This window comes from Microcaecilia unicolor, chromosome 2, assembly GCF_901765095.1.
Source record: "Microcaecilia unicolor chromosome 2, aMicUni1.1, whole genome shotgun sequence".
Lineage (NCBI taxonomy): Eukaryota > Metazoa > Chordata > Amphibia > Gymnophiona > Siphonopidae > Microcaecilia > Microcaecilia unicolor.
The window spans coordinates 69,402,066-69,421,107 of record NC_044032.1 but is presented as its reverse complement, the minus strand read 5'-3'; the positions used below and the strand labels follow the sequence as shown (position 1 = coordinate 69,421,107).

At 44.7% G+C, this 19,042-nt stretch overlaps 1 protein-coding gene across 2 annotated transcripts in view; it reads right to left on the bottom strand.

The window, feature by feature from the left end:
• The window catches only part of TTC23L (tetratricopeptide repeat domain 23 like), a 101,171-nt gene that overhangs the window by 21,356 nt on the left and 60,773 nt on the right, over positions 1-19,042 (bottom strand). Inside the window, exons 10-12 of one of the 2 annotated variants that reach the window (XM_030193020.1) lie at positions 18,622-18,771; positions 8,073-8,155; positions 4,949-5,103 (exon numbers count right to left, since the gene is read on the bottom strand). In XM_030193020.1, coding sequence (XP_030048880.1) covers positions 5,076-5,103; positions 8,073-8,155; positions 18,622-18,771 — 261 coding nt within the window. In that variant the 3' untranslated portion in view covers positions 4,949-5,075. Of the gene's footprint in view, positions 1-4,948; positions 5,104-8,072; positions 8,156-18,621; positions 18,772-19,042 lie in introns of those variants that run through there. The other variant, XR_003940973.1, reaches the window with a different exon arrangement.

Here is a 19,042-nt window from a genome sequence, read left to right as displayed (position 1 = left end):
CTTTTCACTGTCTTCCTTCCATCCAGCATCTGTCTTCGGTCTCTCTCTGCCATCCAGTGTCTGCCCTCTCTGCTGTCCCCTCCATCCAATGTCTGCCCTCTCTTCCTGCTCCTTTCATCCACATCTGCCCTCTATCTCTACCCCTTCCATCCACCATCTGCCCCTGTCTGCCCTCTCTCTCTCTCCCCCATCCATTCACCGTCTGCCCTTTCTATCCCTTCCATCCACTGTCTGCCCTTTCTCTCTCCTCCTTCAATCCACCATTTGCCCTCCCTCCCCATCCATCCAGGGTTTGCCCTTCCTCTTGCTCCCCCATCCAGGATCTGCCCCTCTTTCCGCCCCTTTTTTTCAGCCCCCAGTTCCAGCTCCACTATCCCACCAGTCCCCCATTTCAGCCCCAGCCCTTTTCTCCCACCAGTCCCGAGCTTCAGCCCCCCAGCCACTTCTCCCTGTCCCCTTTTCAGCCCCCAGTCCCAGCCCCTGCCCCTTTTCAGTCTCCAGCCTCTTATCCCACCTAACCTCCTTTTCAGCCCCCAGTTCCAGCCCCCTTCATCCACATGCCTTGTATTAGGGCCCCCCCTTTTCAGAACCATTCTCCCACATGACCCACGCATACCCCATTTTCCCACCAGCCCCAGGCATGGCCCCCATTTTTCCATATTGCCCCTTCTCAGACCCAGTCCCCTTCTCCCATCCAAGAACCCCAGTCTCCTCCCCACCCGTCCCCTTCAACCATCCAAGAACCCCCTCTCCACCTCAGTCCCCTTCTCCCATCCAAGAACCCCAGTCTCCTCCCCACCCGTCCCCTTCAACCATCCAAGAACCCCCTCTCCACCTCAGTCCCCTTCTCCCATCCAAGAACCCCAGTCTCCTCCCCACCCGTCCCCTTCAACCATCCAAGAACCCCCTCTCCACCTCAGTCCCCTTCTCCCATCCAAGAACCCCAGTCTCCTCCCCACCCGTCCCCTTCTCCATCTGAGAACCCCCTCCCCTGTCTCTCCCATCCAAAAACCCCAGTCCTCTCCCCACCCGTCCCCTTCAAGCATCCAAGAACCCCCTCCCCTTCTCCCATCCTTGAACCCCAGTCCTCTCCCCACCCGTCCCCTTCTCCCATCTGAGAACCCCCTCCCGTCTCTCCCATCCAAAAACCCCAGTCCCCTCCCCACCCGTCCCCTTCAAGCATCCAAGAACCCCCTCCCCTTCTCCCATCCTTGAACCCCAGTCCTCTCCCCACCCTTCCCCTTCTCCCATCTGAGAACCCCCTCCCGTCTCTCCCATCCAAAAACCCCAGTCCCCTCCCCACCCATCCCCTTCAAGCATCCAAGAACCCCCTCCCCTTCTCCCATCCTTGAACCCCAGTCCTCTCCCCACCCGTCCCCTTCTCCCATCTGAGAACCCCCTCCCCTGTCTCTCCCATCCAAAAACCCCAGTCCCCTCCCCACCCGTCCCCTTCAAGCATCCAAGAACCCCCTCCCCTTCTCCCATCCTTGAACCCCAGTCCTCTCCCCACCTGTCCCCTTCTCCCATCTGAGAACCCCCTCCCCTGTCTCTCCCATCCAAAAACCCCAGTCCTCTCCCCACCCGTCCCCTTCAAGCATCCAAGAACCCCCTCCCCTTCTCCCATCCTTGAACCCCAGTCCTCTCCCCACCCGTCCCCTTCTCCCATCCGAGAACCCCCTCCCCAGTCTCTCCCATCCAAGAACCCCAGTGCCCTCCCCACCCGTCCCCTTCAACTATCCAAGAATCCCCTCCCCACCCCCTTAAGCTTCTCCCATCCATGAACCCCCTCCCCATCTCAGTCTCCTTCCCATTTGAGAACCCCCTCCCCCCCCACCTGAGAGCCCCACACCCTTCTCCCATCTGAGTCCCTCCCCACCTACCAGCTCCATTCTCCTGCCGCCCAGGCCCACCACCCTCACTGCCTTTAAAAAAAAAAACAATTTGAAGCGCTGGAGTAACAGGCTGCAGCGCCTCGCGTCTGCCCTGCTACTAAAAATCTCTTCGACGACGTCATTGGGCCTTCCCACATTGAGTCCCGCCCGCCCTCGCGGTAATTGGAAGTTACCTCAGAGGAGGGCGGGACTCAATGTGGGAAGGCCCAATGACGTCGTCGAAGAGATTTTTAGTAGAAGGGCAGACGCCAGGCGCTGCTGCCTGTTACTCCAGCGCTTCAAATTGGATATTTAAAGACAGGACGAGCAGCGCCGGGAGCGGACTCGGAGCACCCCCCCCCCCCCCCCCCCGCTGACATCTGGGGCGGACCGCCCCCACCACCACGTCGCCGTCGCGCGTTGTTCAACTTCAAAGTTCGGAGGGAGGGAGAGTGGTGCTCGGGCGGTCGGGGCGGGGCGACCTGAGGCGCGCTGCGCGGGGCCCCCCTGAGCGCGAGGCCCTATGCGGCCGCCTCGCCTTAAGACCGGCCCTGAGTAGCAACATTCCATGCTACCAATCCTGGGGCAAGGAGTTTATTGTAAACATAAGAACATAAGAGTAGCCATACTGGGTCAGACCAATGGTCCACATAACCCAGTATCCTGCTTCCAGCAGTGGCCAATCCAGGTCACAAGTACCTGGCAGAACCCCAAGATTCCATGCTACTGCCTCTCCATACCCTCCTAAATATCCAGTTATTCTCTTTTCTCATGTAAAATAAATGAAACCTGTACCAGAACAGAACACTTAATTCTCACTCCTCAACTACCTTACGACACCCTGTTACTCATTAACTTTAACGCAATTTACTACTCTGTATTTCTGACACCGGAATTGGCGCTCACCATCACGGTACTATGTAAGCCACATTGAGCCTGGGAAAATGTGGGATACAAATGCAACAAATAAAATAAAAAATAAAATTAACCATCTTAAATTAATGATCTCATTGAATTACTACCACGTAACACTATTACATCATCTAGGGAATATCTCATCTTTACATTTCTCTAGCTGCAAAATGTAACCTACAAAGCAATTCATACTGCCAGCTTTTCACATCAAGGCTCCAAAACTTGGAACTCTCTTCCTAAACAAACGATTAGGTACACAAACGATTACATGATGTTTTGAAGCTTACTGAAAACTCATTTTTTCAGTTCAACTTTCAAAAAATCAAAGAACTAATTTTGAACTGAAAAATGTTTGATCCTTCTGTATCATATTCTATCTCTCTTAATTACTTCCTATTCCTTGGATAATCAAATCCTTACTGGAAAATCATATACATAAGTACATAAGTAATGCCACACTGGGAAAAGACCAAGGGTCCATTGAGCCCAGCATCCTGTCCACGACAGCGGCCAATCCAGGCCAAGGGCACCTGGCAAGCTTCCCAAACGTACAAACATTCTATACATGATATTCCTGGAATTGTGGATTTTTCCCAAGTCCATTTAGTAGTGGTTTATGGACTTGTCCTTTAGGAAACCGTCAACCCCCTTTTTAAACTCTGCAAAGCTAACCGCCTTCACCACGTTCTCCGGCAACAAATTCCAGAGTTTAATTACGCGTTGGGTGAAGAAAACTTTTCTCCGATTTGTTTTAAATTTACTACACTGTAGTTTCATCGCATGCCCCCTAGTCCTAGTATTTTTGGAAAGCGTGAACAGACGCTTCACATCCACCTGCTCTACTCCATTCAAATCCTTACTTGGTCACTCTATAATTAAAGATTACATGTAATATTACTTAGTATAGTTTTACTCACTATCATTCTAGTTGAGTCTCCTTATTTATCAATTCTATATTGAAATTGTCAACTTAGATACTTTTATTATTTTATTAATTCTCAATACAGAATTGTGTTTCAGGATTATTGTTACTTGAAATAGCTCATTTTAAACTGATACTTTTCAAAATGTGAACCATTCTAATGACGTTTGTAATGTAAGCCACATCGAGCTTCAGCTCTTTTTGGGCTAATGTGGGATAAAAATATCATAAGTAAACAAATAAATAAATCTTGACTTTTTTTTTACATTTTCATATTGAATTGCTTATTTTAGAAGCTCTATTCATGTTTTAGACTGGCATAAACTGGCATTTATATGTATATATTGCATAAAAGTGTCTGATTTTACAAATCTGGGATATCTACTTTTAAAACTCAAAAACATGCATATGGCAAGGGGGTATGGTCTTGGCATGTTTTGAAAGGGCCTAAAAAAAATAAACATACATTCCCCATTTCAAAAGGAATCAACATAGACCTGCTAGCCGGGACATCTAGGTTTTAGAAAAGTGCTTATATTGAGCAGTTCTCCACTGGCGTGATTAGGGGAGGTCATCCCTTAATCCCACAGTGGTTGATGACCTCCCTCCCTTCAAATACCAAACTGGCAAGGGATATTGGACTCTGTGACAGTTTGGGATAAACGTTTATGTTTCTAAATGCCTGACATGAACATATGTGTACATGATGCACATAAACATTTATGTTGCTGTGCTGACCCCATTGATATGTTAGATGTTAATGATTATAAAAGATGGATGTTGCTGCTGCACATAATCATTCATCTTTGGATGTATCTTAGAATAGGCTCTAGCATCATCAGATCCTGTTGTAAAATACTAGTGGAAACATCCTGACTTGGACATCTCAATTCCAATTTGTACTTCCTTTCTAAAATGCCCCTCCACATGTTTATTGATTATTGTACACAGGTTTGGGCAGTTCTTAGGAGCCAGAAAAGTGGTTTATAATTATTTTAATAAATAAAATAACCAAAAAAATCTATATTTTATTCTAGACTGTTAAATAATTGCATTGCTTTTCTAGAGAATTGTAATTTGAAAGACTCCTTTTTCCATAGTCTGTATTTACTTTCTTGTAAATTCCCATACAGTGAATTAAATACTATAGATTAAATTACATGGTAAAAATGTTATTTTGCAGATTATGAATTGTTTTATTGCTGCTATATGCAAACAGATACCTCATCCCTTTATAAATTCTAATAAAAAAATACAGTGTTGGATGCACTATTAGCATCATATAAAATTATAATAATAGGAAACTTGAACTAAAATGTTCATACACAAAGAAAAAAATACAAAAATGTCAACATATATTAATGATATCAGGATTCTCCTCCACCTCCTCGAGATCTAAAAAAAAAAAAAGGAAAGGTAGAATATTAACAGTATTTACATATAGAAGGATATAATTGTTTAAAAAATTGGCAGTTTTAAAATTTTAGTGGTAAAAATTAAAAACTGTGGCAAAAAATGAATATAGTTGTTTGGCTGTCTGTTGCAAAAATGTAATACCCTGGAATAAAAATCACTAATTTCTATGTCACACATGCAAAATGAAAACATTTGTAGGCTAAGCTACTAACGTATGAAAACAAAATTTGCAGGCTTGTGACTGATTTTGTGAAATTTTCTTTATAAATGCAGATGAGTTCCTAGTTCATCTGTATGTGTAGCTGAAGAATTTTTTCAGGTGTTGCTCCAGTGAAAATGTTATATGTTCTAAACCTTGGCAACACACAACAATTTATTTATTTGTTACATTTGTACCCCACATTTTCCCACCTATTTGCAGGCTCAATGTGGCTCACATAGTACTGTAATGGCGTTTGCCAATTCGGTTGATAACAAATACAAGTGATATTGTGGTCGAAAGAGGTAGGTGTGTATTAGGTACCATGAGGATCGGAGGGAGTGAACATTGTATATTGTCCAGTACTATCATTGGTTAGGATGTGTTGCTGGGGGTGGGGATTTACGGTGGGTCGGTGGGATAAGCCTTTTTGAAGAGGTTGGCTTTTAATGATTTCCTGAAGTTTAGATGGTCATAGATTGTTTTCATAGCTTTTGGGAGTCCATTCCATAGTTGTGCGCTTATGTAGGAGAAGCAGGATGCGTAAGTTGTTTTGTACTTAAGTCCTTTGCAATTTGGGTAATGTAGGTTTAGGTATGATCATGCTGATCCGAATCTGTTTCTGGTTGGTAGATCTATGAGGTCTATCATATATCCTGAGACTACTCCGTAGATAATTTTGTGGACCAAAGTGCAGATTTTGAAGAGGATTCTTTCTTTGATTGGGAGCCAGTGCAGCTTTTCACTGTCGAATCATGTTTTACCAAATATAGTCCTTTTTGGAGGGGACTTTAATTCCCTTGTGGGTTAAGTATGAGAAATACAGTTGCCCCCAGAATGCTCCACTGCCTGCTGGGCACAAATACAAGTGGTCCCAGTCTGGGACCCCTTCTCCTTTCTTTCCTTCCTTCCATCTCACCATAAAATGTAGAAATCCAGGAAGCAGCACCTTACTTGCTCCTGCCCAGGGTCTGCCATTTTGGAAAATATGTCCTGACCCATAGAATAAATGGGTCAAAAAAAAAATTTTCTCTTGCACCCATTTTTTATAAATGTCCCCATTAATGAGTTGCTTTGCATGCTTTTGTATTGCTGCAACTCCTTGATGGGGAATTTACATAAGATTTTGTGCATAGTGGATTACTGGTACAAGTTTAGCATATGAAACCCAGAATGTTTGCATTTTGTATGTTTTGTGTTATTTTCTGCATAAAGCCTACTTTTGCAAAGTCACTTCACAAAACTGTGAACTATGCACAAAATCTTATGCAAATTCCTCATTAAGGAGTTGCTGCAGTAAAAATCATGCATGAGAAAAAGCTTTATTGGCCCATTTATTCTGTAGGTCAGGACATACTTTCCAAAATGGCAGTTTCATTAAAACGAGCATGCACAGCGATTGAAAACAGAACTGGGCGCCAGGCAATGTGAGACCAGTGCAGGACAAACACTTTAGCTGGCGGGGGTTGGGGACCCCCGCCAGCCAAGGTAACTTTGTAGTGGCAGTCGGGGCGGAAGCGGCGGTGGGGAGCCGGTAGCAGAAGCAGGGAGGTGGGCCAAAATGTGCCCCCCCCCCCACCTTGGGCTCTGACCTCCCTCCCGTTGAGGTCTAGCTATGCCCCAGCGACGAGCACATTGTTTCATGTGCTCACCGGCTCTGATCCTGGGGCGCAAGTAAATGTGGGCCATAGTCTGGCGCTAATGGCTTTGCGTTTGTTTCTGATCATCAGGGCCTACGTGATCGACCTACCTACGAGAAACACATCTGAATCATCACGAACATACCTAAACCTGCACAACCCAAGCTGCAAAGGATTCAAATACAAATCAACCTACGCATCCAACTTTTCCAACATAAGCACCCAATTGTGGAACACATTACCAAAAGCCATGAAAACCTCGTACGACCACCTACACTTCCGGAGAACACTAAAAACGTATCTTTTTAAAAAGGCATACCCTACCAACCCAACAAATGCCTGATCTGTGCAACATAATAACACTAGAATTCAAAATGCACAAAACAACTCTCCCACTGTTCAATGACCTTACGTGGCTGTCCCACATGAACTTTATCTCATCTCAACATCACTCTGTATTTGTAAACATCAGAGACTGCAAACGCACCTCCGGTACCATGTAAGCCACATTGAGCCTGCAAATAGGTGGGAAAATGTGGGATACAAATGCAACAAATAAATAAATAAATAAATAAAAGCCTTATCTGATTATTCAGCACTGGCACCAAATATCCGTATATTTTTTGACCACCACAGCCAGCATTTAAGAAAAATATGCCTGCAGTGGCCGACTCATTCTAGCAGATTTAGGGGATAATTTTCACTAAGCTACTTACCAGAAAGATACATAGGGAATTCTGTTGCAAATTTTGCCAGAGGGATGCCAGGAGGGGGAGTAGGAACAGGACACTGGGGGACCGGAGTTTTTTTTTGTATAGTACTAGCCCCTCATAATTTGATCCCCAGGAACATTAGCAGCCCAATGTTCCTGGGGAGAAAAGATAACACTACCTCAGAGGTGGCATTATCTTTCCATGAATAATACAGCTTGCAAGGTTTCATTCAAGCTGTATTATTCATTTTCCATAATAATGAGCTACTTCACATGTGCTTTCATGCTTTGCATCTCATTACTATTTAACATGTTTTGAGAGTAAAAAAACAAAATAACATATGTTATCCCTTTAACACACCTTAGTAACTTTCCCTGTTAATGCTGTGTAACTTACCTCTGTAGCATGTTCAGTAACTCCAATGTTTCTTTGGTTTTCTTGTGCTGGGACCCATACACTACATTCTGAATCTCCAAACACTGCATGTCAAAAGCAAAAGTAAGGAAAAGGTGATGCTGTGAGCTGAGCTACTAGATGATTCCATGAGACCTATTCAGTAAAGCTTTGGATGCACACACTAAGGCTATTTCGCACAAGAATGGAATACAGTATGCAATAATATTGTGATATGCACATTCAACTACAATCACAAGATATTATTGTGAATATATTACAATTAGCATATGTAAATGAAGGGATATAACTTGTAAATAAGACTTTAGTGTATGAACAGGAAACAGTGTGATATGTTCTCAGGGCCGGTCTTAGCACTACTACTACTACTACTTATCATTTCTAAAGCGCTACTAGACGTACGCAGCACTGTACACTTGAACATGAAGAGACAGTCCCTGCTCGACAGAGCTTACAATCTAATTAGGACAGACAAACAGGACAAATAAGAGATAAGGGAATATTAAAGTGAGGATGATAAAATAAGGGTTCTGAACAAGTGAATAAGGGTTAGGAGTTAAAAGCAGCATCAAAAAGGTGGGCTTTTAGCTTAGATTTGAAGACGGCCAGAGATGGAGCTTGACGTACCGGCTCAGGAAGTCTATTCCAGGCATATGGTGCAGCAAGATAAAAGGAACGGAGTCTGGACTTAGCGGTGGAGGAGAAGGGTGCAGATCAGGGGTGTAGCCAGACACCCAATTTTGGGTGGGCCTGGGCCCAAGATGGGTGGGCAGAAGAACCCCACCCCATCCCATAGGTGATTTGGTCTCTCCTCTCACCTGCATGACATATGGTCTCTCAAATGTCCCTCCTCTCCTGCACACCTTTTAAATTTCAGATTTTCAGTGAGGAGCAACTAATACACACTACTCATATAGGCCCCACATCCTTCCCACTGATGCAGCTTCCTGTTTCCGCATAGGTGGGAATATGTCAGAGGGAAGGCTGTGGGGCTGGTATAAGCAGTATGTATCAGTCGCTATTTATAATGTATGCAGGAGGGACAGTTGTTGGGAGTTTTCAGCTTGGGAATCTCTGCCGGCCACATCATAGGTGTGCTGCTACTGGTGGGCCTGAGCTCAAAGTGGGTGGGCCTGGGCCCACCTAAGCCCACCCTTGGCTATGCCACTGGTGCAGATAAGAGAGATTTACCCAGTTCCCGGGGAGGAATGTAGGGAGAGATGAGAGTGGAGAGATACTGAGGAGCTGCAGAGTGAATGCACTTATAGGTCAATAAGAGGAGTTTGAACTGTATGCGGAAACGGATAGGAAGCCAGTGAAGTGACTTGAGGAGAGGGCTAATATGAGCATAACGACCCTGGCGGAATATTAGTCGTGCAGCAGAATTTTGAACAGATTGAAGAGGAGAGAGATGGCTAAGTGGGAGACCTGTGAGAAGCAAGTTGCAATAGTCTAAGCGAGAGGTGATAAGAGCGTGGATGAGGGTTCTGGTAGTGTGCTCAGAACGGAAAGGGCGAATTTTGCTGATATTATAGAGAAAGAAATGACAGGTTTTAGCAGTCTGTTGAATATGTGCAGAGAAAGAGAGGGAGGAGTAGAAGATGACCCCAAGGTTACGAGCTGATGAGACAGGAAGGATGAGAGTGTTATCCACAGAAATAGAGAATGGGGGAGAAGGAGAGGTTGGTTTAGGGGGAAAGATAAGCTCAGTCTTGGTCATGTTTAGTTTCAGATGGCGCTGAGACATCCAGGCAGCAATGTCAGACAGGCAGGCTGATACTTTGGCCTAGGTTTCGGCTGAGATTTCTGGTGTGGAGAGGTAGATCTGGGAGTCATCAGCGTAAAGATGATACTGAAAACCATGGGATGAGATCAGAGTACCAAGGGAAGAAGTATAGATGGAGAAGAGAAGAGGTCCCAGGACAGATCCCTGAGGTACACCAACTGACAATGGGATAGAAGTAGAAGAGGATCCACTAGAGTATACACTAAAGGTACGCTGGGGCCCTATGCAGACCAATTTGATGGGGCCCCATTCTAGCCCCGCCCCCACCCTAGCTCCAGGGCCGGCCACCCCTCCCTCTGAGCTCCCAGGCCATCCCCAGGGCTTCCCAGCTCCAGGGCTGGGCTCCTCAGATCCCTCCCTCCCAGCTCCAAGGCCGGTCTCTCTCTTTCTCTCTCCCTCCCTCCCACCCACCAGCTCCAAGGCCTCCCACCCAGCTCCAAGGCCTCCCTCACTCCCTCCCAGCTCCCACCCAGCTCCAAGGCCCCCCTCCCACCCAGTTCCAAGGCCTCCCACCCAGCTCCAAGGCCCCCCTCCCTCCCACCCACCCACCCAGCTCCAAGGGAAAGAATGCTCAAGAACCATACATTTTATACATTGTAAAGACAGTACAATAGAATGCTGCTCAAAGAAAGCCAGAAAGAAAAAACAGATTACAAAATAAAAGCAGATTATAAAATAAAACTTACTGTGTTAAAGTCTCTCAGTGTCTACTCACTCTCAAGTTCAGTATCGCTACAGCGGCAAATGAAAAAAAAGTTACCTCGACGTCGGGTTAAAGCGGCCGGCACTGGTAGCAGCAGCAGTGAAAGTGGGCAGGACCAGAGCTGAATGAGGGAAAGGAAGACTCCCGAAGCGCCGCCGAGCAGCTCGCACGCTTTCACTGCTGCTGCTACCAGTGCTGGCCGCTTTAATCCGACGTCGAGGTAACTTTTAAAATTCAGAGGGAGGGGGGACTGGAGCTTGGGCGGTCGGGGCGGGGCGACTTCAGGCGTGCCACGTGGGGCTCCCTTGAGCGCGAGGCCCTATGCGGTCGCCTCTCCCTAAGACCGGCCCTGTATGTTCTCTTCCACACACTATTTAGCCTGCACTTAACTGATGCTGAAAATTTAACTCCTGCAAATTAACATTGGATGTTTTCTATGCCCATGACCTTCCCCCTGAGTATTTGCCCTCTGACTACTATTTGTTTACTGCCCCTTCCCCTAGATCAGACATGCCACAAAGCCCTACCCCACCCCTGAGAAAGATCAGGTGCTCCTGAGTGCCCATCTACCTCCTCTCTAACAGGAAGCACCATGCTCTTTAAGAAGTCCAGATCTCGTTTCTACCTGTCCAGAATGAAGTCTGTTAAAAATCTGACTCTTCATGGGGTGGGGGAGGGGGGGAGTGGGGAGGCAAGGTTAGACCTTCAAACTGGGGAGTAAGGGAGGCTCACAGTGGTGTAGAATGAGTAGAAGTGAATCGATTTTTTTTACTCTTTCAAAAAGTACAAAGACTAGGGCACACTCAATGAAAGTTACATGGAAATACTTTTAAAACAAATAGGAGGAAATTTTTTTTCACTCAAAGAAAAGTTAAGCTGTGAAACTCGTTGCCAGAGGATGTGGTAACAGCAGTTAGCGTATCTGGGTTTAAAAAGGTTTGGACAGATTCCTGGAGGAAAAGTCCATAGTCTGCTTCTGTGCCACTGCTTGCACTGGGATTGGTAACGTGGAATGTTGCTACTATTTGGGTTTCTTCTAGGTACTTGTGACCTGAAATGGCCACTGTTAGAAGCAGGATACTGGGCTGGACAGACTATTGGTCTGACCTAGTATGGCTATTCTTACATTCCTATGGGGCTGGAAGGTGCTCAGGTAAGCCTGACTTTCCTCAGGAAGTATGGAAGGGTTGAATTGAATAGTGCTCTCAGGGATCAGAGGATGCTTGGGGAGCTGCAGATTGTCATTGGAAAGGGATGTTGGGGACAGAAAGTGTCCCACACTAATCGGTCCTCTTAGTTTGAACTGGTTAGCTTGGGGATTTCAAGATGCAGTGTTTGGATGTTTGTGTTGGTGTCCATGCCAATATTGTCCACAAGTTATTAATGGTAATTTTTGGCATGAACTCAGTAACATTTATTGCATCATATTCCTGAATGCATATTACAATTTTAATGATTTTAGTGCAATTTTTATTGCATACGTGTCATATCAACTAAGAGAACAACGCTAGTTTTACAAGTAAACATTAATACCATACAAATATATGGTGGTTGAGAGTGCACTGTTTTCTGTCTTTATCCGCAAGCAATATATAGGCCTTGTTTCCAAAAGAATTGTCATCATACTTTTTGCCATGCCTCACTCTCACTGGACATGTGAAGGCACCTATTTCAAGCCTATGCTATAAAGGAAAGTAAGCACCTACTTTCCTTTATAGAATACTAATGTAACCAGGTATATATGCATGTGTTTAGGCACCAGCACTTATACCAGCCTAGACTGAGGAGATACATGCGTAACGTGGAGGGGCATAATCAAACAGGGTGCCCCAGTTGTCATGAGGGTGTCCTCGCAGGATGACCCTGTAAAGCGGCGGGGCAACCCGTATTATCGAAACAAGATGGGCGTCCATCTTTTGTTTCGATAATACAGTCAGGGATGCCCAAATCATGAAATTTAGGTCGACCTTAGAGATGGTAGTCCTTAGGTCGTTTTTGAGATGGTCGTCCTTAGGCCATTTTTTAGATGGCCGACCCCGGTTTTTGGCGATAATGGACAACGAGGACGCCCATCTCAAAAATGACCAAATCCAAAAAAAAAAAGTGCTTTGATCGGCGAGCAACAGGTACTATCCTAGAAACAGGAGACTAGGTGCTTGTCCGTAAACAAAGGTTTAGAGGCAGACACAAGATACAGGATATTTGGGATCATACACCACACCAGGTCATAGAAGTTCTTGGGACTGGATCAAATGTATATAAGATCCAAAATAAGGCCAGTCTGGTAATGGTTTTACACAGAGGCCAATTGAAATTTGTGAACTGGTAGGAGACTTAAGAGTCAGAGGTCTTGGAGGGCCCCAAGCAAGGAAAAGAGGATGAAACCCAAGTGTGGTGTTATTAGACCTGGTGGAAGGAGGATAACCAGTGGGACACTGTCATACCGGGGTACAAATTATATCGTAGTGATAGGGTGAATCGGATTGGTGGAGGGGTAGCATTGTATATTAACGAGAGCCTTGAATCAAATAGATTGAAAATTCTGCAGGAAGCAAAACACTCCTTGGAATCACTGTGGATTGAAATTCCATGTGCAAAGGGGAAAAGGATAGTGATAGGAGTGTACTACCGTCCGCCTGGCCAGGACGAACAGACGGATGCGGAAATGTTAAAGGAAATCAGGGACGCAAACAAACTGGGCAACACAATAATAATGGGGGATTTCAATTACCCGCATATAGACTGGGGTAATGTAACATCTGTACATGCAAGGGACATAAGATTTCTTGATGAAATCAAGGACAGCTTCATGGAACAGCTAGTTCAGGAGCCGACAAGAGAAGGAAAAATACTAGACTTAGTCCTTAGTGGTGCTCATGATCTAGTGCAGGGGGTAACGATACGAGGGCCGCTTGATAACAGTGATCATAATATGATCGGTTTTGATATTGGCATTGAAGGAAGTGAAACTAGGAAATCAAGTACGCTAGCGTTTAACTATAGAAAAGGTGATTACGACAAAATGAGAAAAATGGTGAAAAAAAGACTGAAAGGAGCAGCTCGCAGAGTAAAAAACTTGCATCAGGCGTGGATGCTGTTTAAAAACACCATCCTGGAGGTTCAGGTCAAATATATTCCACGTATTAGAAAAAAGGGAAAAAAGACTAAACGTCAGCCGGCGTGGCTAAACAGTAAGATAAAGGAAATCATTAGAGCCAAAAAACAATCCTTCAGAAAGTGGAGAAGAGAACCAACTGAAAGTAACAGGATAGATCATAAGGAATGCCAAGCCAAATGCAAAGCGGAGATAAGGAGGGCAAAAAAGGACTTTGAGAAGAAATTAGCGTTGGAAGCAAAATACATAGTAAAAACTTTTTTAGATACATTAAAAGCAGGAAACCGGCCAAAGAGTCGGTTGGGCCGCTGGACGAAAATGGTGTTAAAGGGGCGATCAAGGAGGACAAAGCCGTAGCGGAGAAATTAAATGAATTCTTTGCTTCGGTCTTCACCGAGGAGGATTTGGGGGGGACACCGGTGCCGGAAAGAATATTTGAAGCGGGGGAGTCGGAGAAACTAAACAAATTCTCTGTAACCTTGGAGGATGTAATGGGTCAGTTCAGCAAGCTGAAGAGTAGTAAATCACCGGGACCTGATGGTATTCATCCCAGAGTATTAATAGAACTAAAAAATGAACTTGCGGAGCTACTGTTAGAAATATGCAATCTGTCCCTAAAATCGAGTGTAATACCGGAAGACTGGAGGGTAGCCAATGTTACTCCGATTTTTAAGAAAGGTTCCAGAGGAGATCCGGGAAATTATAGACCGGTGAGTCTGACGTCGGTGCCGGGCAAGATGGTGGAGGCTATTATTAAGAATAAAATTGCAGAGCATATACAAAAACATGGACTGATGAGACAAAGTCAGCACGGATTTAGTGAAGGGAAGTCTTGCCTCACCAATCTAATGCATTTTTTTGAGGGGGTAAGCAAACATGTGGACAATGGGGAGCCGGTTGATATTGTATATCTGGATTTTCAGAAGGCGTTTGACAAAGTGCCGCACGAAAGACTCCTGAAGAAATTGCAGAGTCATGGAATCGGAGGTAGGGTATTATTATGGATTAAGAACTGGTTGAAAGATAGGAAGCAGAGAGTAGGATTGCGTGGCCAGTATTCTCAGTGGAGGAGGGTAGTTAGTGGGGTCCCGCAGGGGTCTGTGCTGGGTCCGTTGCTTTTTAATGTATTTATAAATGACCTAGAGATGGGAATAACTAGTGAGGTAATTAAATTCGCCGATGACACAAAATTATTCAGGGTCGTCAAGTCGCAGGAGGAATGTGAACGATTACAGGAGGACCTTGCGAGACTGGGAGAATGGGCGTGCAAGTGGCAGATGAAGTTCAATGTTGACAAGTGCAAAGTGATGCATGTGGGTAAGAGGAACCCGAATTATAGCTACGTCTTGCAAGGTTCCGCGTTAGGAGTTACGGATCAAGAAAGGGATCTGGGTGTCGTCGTCGATGATACGCTGAAACCTTCTGCTCAGTGTGCTGCTGCGGCTAGGAAAGCGAATAGAATGTTGGGTGTTATTAAGAAGGGTATGGAGTCCAGGTGTGCGGATGTTATAATGCCGTTGTATCGCTCCATGGTGCGACCGCACCTGGAGTATTGTGTTCAGTACTGGTCTCCGTATCTCAAAAAGATATAGTAGAATTGGAAAAGGTACAGCGAAGGGCGACGAAAATGATAGTGGGGATGGGACGACTTTCCTATGAAGAGAGGCTGAGAAGGCTAGGGCTTTTCAGCTTGGAGAAGAGACGGCTGAGGGGAGATATGATAGAAGTGTATAAAATAATGAGTGGAATGGATCGGGTGGATGTGAAGCGACTGTTCACGCTATCCAAAAATACTAGGACTAGAGGGCATGAGTTGAAGCTACAGTGTGGTAAATTTAAAACGAATCGGAGAAAATTTTTCTTCACCCAACGTGTAATTAGACTCTGGAATTCATTGCCGGAGAACGTGGTACGGGCGGTTAGCTTGACGGAGTTTAAAAAGGGGTTAGATAGATTCCTAAAGGACAAGTCCATAGACCGCTATTAAATGGACTGGAAAAATTCCTCATTTTTAGGTATAACTTGTCTGGAATGTTTTTACGTTTGGGGAGCGTGCCAGGTGCCCTTGACCTGGATTGGCCACTGTCGGTGACAGGATGCTGGGCTAGATGGACCTTTGGTCTTTCCCAGTATGGCACTACTTATGTACTTATGTACTTATGTAATGTATCTGATGATGAAAATGCTAACCAAGTGTGGTATGTTATCTATGATGAGATTTGACCGACGAGAGCAGAAATCTCTGGTCCTGCAGAACTGACTGAAAGTACAGTCCAGGCCCCTACTGAGGCAGGGATTCTTGGGTCCATAGCACAGGGTGCTACTGCAGTTCAGGAAGCAGAAGGCGAAAGGAGAGTTTCTAAGATAGGAACCAAGGGAATGAGGCCAGCTTACTTAGCTGATAACTATGTTTTGTACTAAAATGTTCAAAGAAGTGTAAAATTTAATCTTGGTTGGAGACCAGTGTTGACCCCACCAATGTGTACATGAAAAGTGAAAGTGTATGCTTACTGTATACATTGTGAAAATTTTTGTTTTGAAACAAAAATGTTTGTTCAGCAGGGGCAACTGTAACTCAAGGTTGACGTTTTTTTTTAAACATGGGGGGGGGGGAGGAAGTCCCAGGCAGTAAGGAGGCTCCTGATGGTGTGGTTCACGGTCCCGCTGTGGGTGCTAGTGATCCAGGGTGTGCAGGGCCATTCCTGAGCCAGATGATGCCTGTTTAAGGCAGGGGCTGCAGCAGGAAAGGCCTCGGCTCTGCTGGAAACTTGGTGCCGAATCGCTGGGCTTACTGTGCATGTGTATGATGTCACTGCATATGCGTGGTGGTGAATTCATGGGCCGCACATGTGCGAAAGGTCTAAAGAGGGAGCCTGGACCTGGGAAAACTATACAATAAATATTTTGGGGGGTTCTAGAGCCAAACTATTAAATTGGTGGCTTGCAGGGTATAGTGCGGGAGGTGGCGGTGTTGGGTCCCCTGGGAAACAGTGATCATAACATGACCAAATTTGAGCTACTATCTGGGATGAACTCGCAAAGGAAATCTACTGTAGCTGCATTTAATTTTCGAAAAGTCGACTATAATAACATGAGGAAAATAGTTAAAAAGAAACTAAAAGGATCCGCTGCTAAGGTTAGGACACTAAATCAGGTGTGGACGTTAATCCAAAATACCATCTTGGAAACCCAGTCCAGATGCATTCCACATATTTGCAAAAGTCCATAAGCCATTATTAAAACGGATTTGGGAAAATCCACTGCTTAATTCTGAGATAAGCAGCACAAAATGTATTGTACTGTTTTGGGATCTTGCCAGGTACTTATGATCTGGATTGGCCACTGTTGGAAACAGGATACTGGGCTGGATGGACCTTCGGTCTGTCCCAGTATGGCAATACTTATGTTAAGTTCTGGAGCTCATTGCCAGAGGATGTGGTAACAGTGGTTAGTGTATCTGGGTTTAAAACAAGTTTGTACAAGTTCCTGGAGGAAAAAGTCTATAGTCTGCTATTGAGACAGACATGGGGAAGCCACTGTTTGCCCCAGGATTGGTAGCATGGAATGTTGTTACTATTTCACTTTCTGCCAGGTACTTGTGACCTGGATTGGCTACTGTTAGAAACAGGATACTCGGCTAGATGGACCATTGGTCTGACCCAGTATAGCTATTCTTATGCTAGGATTTCAGTGTATTGTCTAAAATGATAACTAGATATTTTTCTTGAATGCTGACCCCCATGGTGGACCCTAGCACCAGGTAACTATGATTTGGGTTATTCTTCCCAATGTGCATCAATTTGCATTTGTCCACATTAAATTTCATCTGCCGTTTAGATTCTCAGTCTTCCAAATTCCTAACGTCTTTCTGCAATTTTTCACGGTCTGCATGTGTTTTAACTACCTTGATTAGTTTTGTGTCATCTACAAATTTAATCACCTCATTTGTCGTTCCAAGTTCCAGATCATTTATAAATATGTTAAACAGCACCAGTCCCTCTATGGATCCCTGCAACACTCCACTATTTACGCTCCTCCATTGAGAGAAATGGCGTTTAGCCATACCCTTCTGTTGCATGATGGAAACTTAGGTGACACTGTGGGGCCTATATTCAGACCATGGGAATTAGCCGGGCTGACACTTGCGGTTGGCGCTGAGCCCGGATATTCAATGCCGGGCTGTTTCCAATGACCAGTATTGAATATCTGGTCGATTATTTTTGGCCGGTTTCAACTTAACCAGCCAAGTCAATATTCAGAAGTGGCCGGTTAAGTTGAAATTGGCCAGAGATAGGCCTGCTATTTCAGGGCCCAATCTGGCCACCAAACTTAGCCAGCGATGCACTGAATATTAGCGGATAGCCAGATATATCATGCAGTGCTGACCACAAATATTTAGCAGGAGATAACCGGCTATTTCCTGCTGAATATTTGCGTATAGTCGGTTATGCGCTATTTAACTAGCCAGGACCCGTTCCTGGCCAATTAAATAGCGCTGAATATTGGGCGGTGTGTGTTTCTTTTTACTGTCCCTGCTTTATGGAATAACTTGTCTTCATTTTTATGCTTGGAATTATATTATAAAAAATGTTATATGTCTCTGAAAACTCACTTTTTCAATATGGCATATGGCACATCTACAGAGAACTGAATTTCCTCCTCTGTCCAACTTGTCTTCTTGGACAGAACACTCTTGGAAACGGCTATGTTATAACTTGCTTGGGTGTGAATGAATCTATCCTGGTTGACTGCAGCTTTCTATTTTTTAATGGAGTTCCCTTCTGTTTCCTATTTTAGTATGTGCACCAACCTTGATCTGTATGTCAGATAAGGCAGTTAAGTAAATTATAATAATAAACGTAAATAAAAGACAAAAAATAAACTGGACAAAATACTGAATTAAAAAGTAATGAAACATAATAATTACCTTTTTCAGTAATTTGCAGGCCTTTTGCAGTTTTCCCTCTGCTAGACAGATGCTACCCATGAGGTTCTGAATTTCAGCCATTTTCTCACTTAAATCTAGATCAGTGTCTTCCTCACATTTGAAACAATCATTTAGCAAATCATATGCTTCCTAGGAAGAAGAAGAGGCAGAGCAGAGGAGACAACTAGATAGTTAAGAGTCAGCCTGAACCCAACAAATTCCTCTTCCCCATCATATACAGCATTCTTACATATGCATGAAATGTTGGGAGGTACAGATGGAGTGAAACATTGGTAACACAAGAGGTTCTTTTTGAAACATGATGACTTGGGATGAATACTCCAAATATTTAAATGCATTGTTTGGTCTCTTTTAGGAACTTGCAGTTATGCAATTTATTAAATCACATCCATTAGCACTC